This window comes from Triticum dicoccoides, chromosome 2A, assembly GCF_002162155.2.
Source record: "Triticum dicoccoides isolate Atlit2015 ecotype Zavitan chromosome 2A, WEW_v2.0, whole genome shotgun sequence".
NCBI classification, from domain to species: domain Eukaryota; kingdom Viridiplantae; phylum Streptophyta; class Magnoliopsida; order Poales; family Poaceae; genus Triticum; species Triticum dicoccoides.
This window is the reverse complement of record NC_041382.1, coordinates 757355950-757363759: the sequence shown is the minus strand read 5'-3', so window position 1 is coordinate 757363759 and position 7810 is coordinate 757355950. Positions and strand designations below refer to the sequence as shown.

Here is a 7810-nt window from a genome sequence, read left to right as displayed (position 1 = left end):
CCAATCAGCGTCATTCTGCACCTCTCAAAATTAATGGAGCAATGGAATTCATGCCATCGGAAGCTGCTCCTTTTCTTTCTCGCGTGGCACAAGACTTGTAAATTAGTGAAAACAAGGAATTTTGAGACGCTCATGTTCTACCCCTTGGAGCGGAGCAAAGAGAAGTACATTTGGACTAGAACTTTCAGAGAATTTTTTTACTGTATGAGGTTGCTTCATCTCAAATAAAATTCTACTCTACCAGACAGTTCATATGTTCTTCATCAGAAAATGTATGGCCCAAAGTGACGGTGCGGTTCCTCTCAGAGCTCTCCTAGTCAAAGGGAATCCCGATCCCAATCCAATGCAAGTGGTCACTATTGCTAGATACCTATCCAGGTACAGTAAACGCACTATTAATACAGAGTGGCAGTGTCTTTGTTCTCGCACGCACACACCCTCCGCGACACCGTAAACCCAGGCGTCCCCGGCGACTCCTCAGTCCCTTAGTCCAATTCTACATTGATGTTTGCAGGTGGTGTTCGTGATATTTGACCCGATGGACAAAAATAAGCGATGCATGTTTTATTTTATGTATCTTGTCCTTTTGATTAAGTTCAGCTCGTTTTGGCAGGGCGTTGCTTTGAGATTACTTTTGCAGATTATGATTAATGTGCTAGTTTACCTTTTTATTCAACATATGTAATTTAATACTCAAATTTAAAATTGAATACCTCAATTGAATGAAAGTGTTTCAAAATTCAGGAACATGGTGAATTAAAATAATCAAATTGGAGAGCTCCTTGAGAAATTGTTGACCCAGTCAAAATCGAGTTACCAAATTCTAAATTGAAGACCTCAGTTAATTGTGAGGCCTTGAAAATTTGGAAACATAGTGTATAGTATAAAAGAGAGAGTTTAGAGAAATCATTGATCTCGTCAAAATAGGGTGACCAAATTCTAAATTAATGACCCGGACTAATTGTGAGGTCTTAAAAACTAGGAAGCACAATTTATAGTTTAAAATTATTGAATGAGAGGGCTTTGCAAAATTGTTGACCCCGTTAAAATCGGGTGACTCAACTCCAATTGGAGACCTCAATTGAATAGAGGTTCTTTAAACCTAGGAAGCACAGTTTATAGTTTAAAAATATTGAATGAGAGGGCTTTGCAAAATTGTTGACCCGGTTAAAATCGGGTGACTCAACTCCAATTGGAGACCTCAATTGAATATATGTTCTTTAAACCTAGGAAGCACAATTTATAGTTTAAAAAAATTGAATGAGAGGGCTTTGCGAAATTGTTGACCCGGTTAAAATCGGGTGACTCGACTCCAATTGGAGACCTTAATTGAATATAGGTTCTTTAAAACTAGGAAGCATAGTTTACAGTTTAAAAATATTGAATGAGAGGGCTTTGCAAAATTGTTGACCCGGTTAAAATCGGGTGACTCAACTCCAATTGGAGACCTTAATTGAATATAGGTTCTTTAAAACTAGGAAGCATAGTTTATAGTTTAAAAATATTGAATGAGAGGGCTTTGCAAAATTGTTGACCCGGTTAAAATCGGGTGACTCAACTCCAATTGGAGACCTCAATTGAATATAGGTTCTTTAAAACTAGGAAGCACATTTTATAGTTTAAAAATATTGAATGAGAGGGGTTTGCAAAATTGTTGACCTGGTTAAAATCGGGTGACTCAACTCCAATTGGAGACCTCAATTGAATATAGGGTCTTTAAAACTAGGAAGCGTAGTGTTATAGAGGATTTCTTAAGACGGGGGAGTTCTCCTTCTGAATTGGTTAACATACCTTCATGTTTGTTAAGATAGTTGCCAGTCTTTTTCCCCCTCAATTTTTTAATAAAATAATTGACATTCCAATAGACTTAGCAAGTGTTTGATGGTTGGAAACTGAAGTGTGATTCGAGTTCTATGACTACATGTGTTTCATCACATTTTTCACATGCATTTCTCGCTACGTCACAACCAACACCTATAACATTTGTTAGCTTTAGACTGTAGACTGTAGTTTATATTCACAGTCTTTTAGTAACCACCCAAAAAACATAGTACATGAATGAATGCTAAACTCACACTTGTAGAATGACACCCCCATCCTATATATATGTACGTTTTGAGGAACTTGCATTACATGTAGATCGAGAGAGAGATAGTCCTTGCCATTGTGCAATGCTGCGCTTACATATATTTCCCTCTTTTGTTCAATGTACTGGTGAGCATTGAGATATTGGAGGAAAACAAAGAAAAAGAAGGAATTGCCTTCGTTTCATCTTTCATTAGCCGGGACAACCAACTCGCTACTTGTGCTACATCGCCGAAGCCTTTCTATCAGATTGCGGCAATTGTCTCACCGCTGGAAGATGAGTATAGCATACTAGAGAACCCTACGAAGTACAACGTTTTGCATTGCCTAGCTACCAAGCAATCCGTTGGGTTCTCACTGCCGCTATTGTTATTGCGTATCTTGTGAAGATTTACCCAATTTCTCCGCTCCTGTTGTTCTTAACCCAACACCCTCCAATCAGCGTCATTCTGCACCTCTCAAAATTAATGGAGCAATGGAATTCCTGCTCTCGGTAGTTTTCTATGACTACATGTGTTTCATCACATTTTTCACATGCATTTCTCGCTACGTCACAACCAACACCTATAACATTTGTTAGCTTTAGACTGTAGACTGTAGTTTATATTCACAGTCTTTTAGTAACCACCCAAAAAACATAGTACATGAATGAATGCTAAACTCACACTTGTAGAATGACACCCCCATCCTATATATATGTACGTTTTGAGGAACTTCCCTCTTGATCGAGAGAGATAGTCCTTTCCGTTGTGTAATGTCGGGCTTACATTTAATTCAATGTATTTGTGAGCTTTGAGATATTGGAGGTAAACAAAGAAAAAGAAGGAATTGCATTCTTCCCTTGCTGCGTTAGTGGTGCCATCCAACTTGCTACTTGTGCTGCATCGCCGACCTTTTTCCATGAGATTGCAATGATTGTCTGTCCGCGTGGAGACGGGTATAGCATACTAAACAACCCCACAAAGTACATCGTTTTGCATTGCCTAGATACCAAGCTATTGGACACTTCTTCATTGGAGCTATTGTCATTGCGCATCTCGTGAAGATTCAGTCTTTTTCTCCGGCGGCTCTGTTGTTCTTAACCCAACACCCTCCAATCGGCGTCATTGCGCACTCCTCGAAATTAATGAAGCAATGGAATTCCTGCTCTCGGTAGTTTTCTCGTTTCTTTTTTGTGTGGCTCAAGATTTGTAAAGGAATTTGAGACGCTCATGTTCTATCCCTTGGAGTGGAGCGAAGAGAAGTACATTTGGACTAAAACTTTCAGAGAGAAAATGTATGGGGTTGCTTTACCCCAAATAAAATTCTATTAGTACGTACTCCCTCCGTTCTAAATTATTTGTCTTGGATTTGTCTAGATACAGAAGTATCTAGCACTAAAATGAATCTAGATACATCTGTACCTAGACAAATCCAAGACAAATAATTCGGAACGGAGGGAGTACTAGAGATAGTTCATATGTTCTTCATCAAAAAATGTATGGCCCAGAGTCACGGGCGCGGTTGCTCTCACTCTCGGAGCTCTCCTAGTCAACGGGAATCCTGATCCCAATCCAACGCAAGTGGTCACTGTTGCCAGATACCCGTCCAGGTTCAGAGCACGCACTACTAATACAGAGCGGCAGCGTCTCTGTTCCCGCACACACTCTCCGCGACACCGTAAACCCCGGCCCCTCCGGCGATTCCCCACTCTCTCAGCCCCGATCCACTCCGCCGCCGCGCCAGCTCGCCATGGCCGCCGCCGACGAGGCGCAGGGCTTCCGCCCGCTGGACGAGGCGTCGCTGGTGGCCTACATCCGGGCGACCCCGGCGCTGGCCGCCAGCCTCGGCGGCCGCGTCGACGACCTCGCCGTCAAGGAGGTCGGCGACGGCAACCTCAACTTCGTCTACATCGTCTCCTCCGACGCCGGCTCCGTCGTCGTCAAGCAGGTCCGTCCCCCGTCCCCCTCTCCCCCCTCCCCGTCCCATCCGGCTCTGACTCTGATCGGAATCAGGCGCTGCCGTACATCCGCTGCGTGGGGGACTCGTGGCCGATGACGAGGGAGCGGGCCTACTTTGAGGCCTCCGCGCTGCGGGAGCACGGCCGCCTCTGCCCGGACCACGTCCCGGAGGTCTACCACTTCGACCGCGCCATGTCGCTCATCGGGATGCGCTACATCAAGCCGCCCCACATCATCCTCCGCAAGGGCCTCATCGCCGGCGTCGAGTACCCCCTCCTCGCCGAGCACATGTCCGACTACATGGCCAAGACCCTCTTCTTCACCTCCCTCCTCTACAACTCCACCACCGAGCACAAGAAGCAAGGTCGGCTGCTCTGCTATGCTGAATTCTTCTGCCTGTAAATGGGGAAAAATGTGAAATTTATGGCATGTCTTGATGTGAATTGCAGTTGCTCGCTACTGCGAGAACGTGGAGATGTGCAGGCTCACGGAGCAGGTCGTCTTCTCGGACCCATACATGGTCTCCAAATACAATCGCTGGAACTCGCCATTCCTCGACAAGGACGCCGAGGCGGTGCGAGAGGATGATGGGCTGAAGTTGGAGATTGCTGAATTGAAGTCGATGTAATCGGCTAGCTCTGAATTTATGCAGATTGGTTGGTGCTGCGTATGTTGTGTTTCTTATCTGAATTTTGCACTGCAGGTTTATCGAGAGAGCCCAGGCCCTGATTCATGGAGATCTCCATACTGGTTCCATCATGGTGACCCCAGATTCCACTCAAGTGATTGATCCGGAGTTTGCCTTCTACGCGCCGATGGGTTACGACATTGGGGCCTTCTTGGGGAACCTGATTCTGGCGTACTTTGCACAGGATGGGCATGCTGATCAAACGAATGACCGTAAAGTATGTATCACAGTATTATGGCCTTTTAACCATATCTTGCTGGCACCTATTTTTACTTCAATAGTAGAGTATGGCATGCTGTTTCTGTGGTAGGCCTTTTATGTTAACTAATACTCCCTCCGTTCCTAAATATTTTTCTTTCTAGAGATTTCAACAAGTGACTACATACGGAGCAAAATGAGTGAATCTACACTCTAAAATATGTCTATATACATCCGTATGTGTTAGTCCATTTGAAATCTCTAAAAAGACTTATACTCCCTCCGCCCCGAAATACTTGTCGGAGAAATGGATGAATCTAGACGTATTTTAGCTATAGATACATCCAATTTTATCCATCTCTCCGACAAGTATTTTGGGACGAAGGGAGTATTTAGGAACGGAGGGAGTATGTTTCTTTAATGCGCTCCTGTGTGATTACTGATTACCTTATCCACCATTTACTATTTATTTAGAAATTCTTTATTAGGATAAATGTTTGAAATATGTCTTTTTTGAAAGAAGGCATATACCCAGCTTAAGGAATATGAGGCTCCTCTGTACTAGAAGAATGAATAATTAATACCGTAGGATGATGAAGATGCTGTAGCTATCATATGGCGGAGGGTGGTTGACTGAAAGAGCATATCACCTCAAATAATTGCCTTGTTTGGGATAACCTGCCTTATTATAAGTCCGTAAGCATCTCTAGCATCTTCAGTATTACTTCATGGCTGTTGCAGAAGTGTCAGTTTATGATATAACACATCCTTCCAAGACATATTTCTTCTTGTCCCAGTAATCAAATAGGCACTTTGACTGCCCACCTTTTGCAGGCTTATAAGCAATGGATATTGAAGACCATCGAAGAATCATGGAATTTGTTCCAGCAGAAATTTTTGGGACTCTGGAATAAACACAAAGATGGGAATGGGGAGGCATACCTGCCTGCCATATACAACAACCCGGAGCTTTTGAGCGTTGTACAGAAGAAGTACATGACAGGTCTACTTCATGATAGTCTTGGATTTGGTTCAGCCAAAATGATCAGGTAATTACTTACTCAATTTCTGAATATATCAGTTATTTGTTGAATGTAATCTACTCCTGACTACGGTAATACATCAAAGCTTCTCTATAACTGAAACGACTCAGAGGTGTATTAAGCTAGTCCAATGCATAGTTTTCAGATTTCAGTTCTGATATGGCATCCTGTTTCCATAATGCTATGCAGTGACAAATAAGCATAAATAGCTTACAAAATGTACCCTGTTAAGGACTAAAAATCTCATTTGACCCGGAAGACCATCCTTAATGATTGCAGCACAAAACAAAAATTGATCAAATGTGCTTCAGGAATGCTATGCAGTGAAAAAAATAAGCATAATAGCTTACCAAATGTACCCTGTTCAGAACTAAAAATCACATTAGACATTGATTTCATACTGCGCACATATTCTCGTGTCTTATGCATGCTGGACTCTTGACTAAAAATCATCGACTTTTGTTGCCTATACTCTCTTCCCTGTGCAGGAGAATTGTTGGAATTGCCCATGTCGAGGATTTTGACTCAATTGAGGATGCCAGCAAGAGAGCATCATGTGAGCGCCGTGCGCTTGATTGTGCCAAGGCAATCCTGAAGGGGCGACGCCAATTTGAGAGCATCGAGCAGGTTATTGTGCATGTCCAATCAGTAAATCATGACTGAGAAAACCAGCCGTCTGTTCTGCGTTTCCAGTTGAGGAGACCTCGGTTGATTGTTATCGGGATTGAGTACCCACGCTCAAGTATCGAGATGTGCTGCTCTTTGTAAAACATCCATGGGTCAGTGTGGCTTATATGTATTGTGTAGTGGGCTGCCTTCAGAGATACCTATACTTGGGTCGAGAACATCCTGTGTGTATTTCTAGTGCAAGGCAGGCTGCCTTGCAGCATAGCTGCGAGTTGAATAACAGAATGTACAATGTATCTCAACGTTGTACAATTATCCATAGATACAGGCGCGGTCGCCACCAATAAAACCCTATCTGGGGTAAGGGTTTGGCCAAGCTGATTGTTTGTACTGTAACACCTGTTGGTTGATGTTAGCCTGGCTAAATTACACATTTATATTTGAGAAATATAAAAAGAAGAGCACAAAAAGTAACCAAGATAATGATAAATATTAGCACATTCACAGGAAGCTGGCATGGATTTATATAATATAGGTCTAGCCAACATAAATTCTGATAAACTTACTCATCTCCTACCAAATACGTACTTAGCATCCAGTGCCATTGGAGGCTTTGGCGATCAAAGATGGGGTGCAGTTGGCTTTGTGATCTCGGCCTGCACAAAGTTATTATTGAATCTGATGCTTTGCAGATAGTGAATATGTGGAAAGCAAAATCATATGATCGATCAGAGATTGCAGCGACACTGTATGAAGTTCTGGAGCTTACTGCTAACATGGAACACTTCCAACTTCAGTTTACTAAGAGAGAAGCAAATGAGCTCGCACATCTTTGCGCAAAGCAGGCTAATCCAGTTAGACGTAGATGTTTATGGATTAACTATGTTCCTGTGTTCCTTGTAGCTTGTATCAGCAAGGACAATGCTTGTGTTTAATATATACAGGTTTTTACCCCGCAAAAAAAAAAGACACATGGTCAGGCAGGGAGGTAAATTGTTCTGCTCTTCGTTCCCAAACCGTTGCCTTTGTTTACGTCTCCACCCGCCTTCGGATGGTGCACGATCAAACATCAGGAGCTAGGATTTTACCACCGAAGAGATGTTCTCCAGTAATAACCAAGCTGAACTACTGAATCCACCCGACAAATCCAAAGCTTGACAAGGAACCACACCTCCGGAATCCAAGCTTGACAAGGGATTTTATGAGAGAACCCAAGCTCATTGACACTC

General features: G+C 43.0%; 1 protein-coding gene across 1 annotated transcript; it reads left to right on the top strand.

Annotated features, from left to right (window-relative positions):
* The first annotated feature begins 3724 nt into the window (after positions 1-3724).
* On the top strand, positions 3725-6957 carry LOC119357001 (methylthioribose kinase 1). The gene is made up of 6 exons (XM_037623987.1): positions 3725-4014; positions 4080-4389; positions 4475-4649; positions 4729-4930; positions 5746-5960; positions 6443-6957. Exons 1-6 carry the CDS (start codon positions 3817-3819, stop codon positions 6615-6617), a joined length of 1275 nt encoding a protein of 424 aa, XP_037479884.1. The 5' UTR covers positions 3725-3816; the 3' UTR covers positions 6618-6957.
* The last annotated feature ends 853 nt before the right edge of the window (positions 6958-7810 follow it).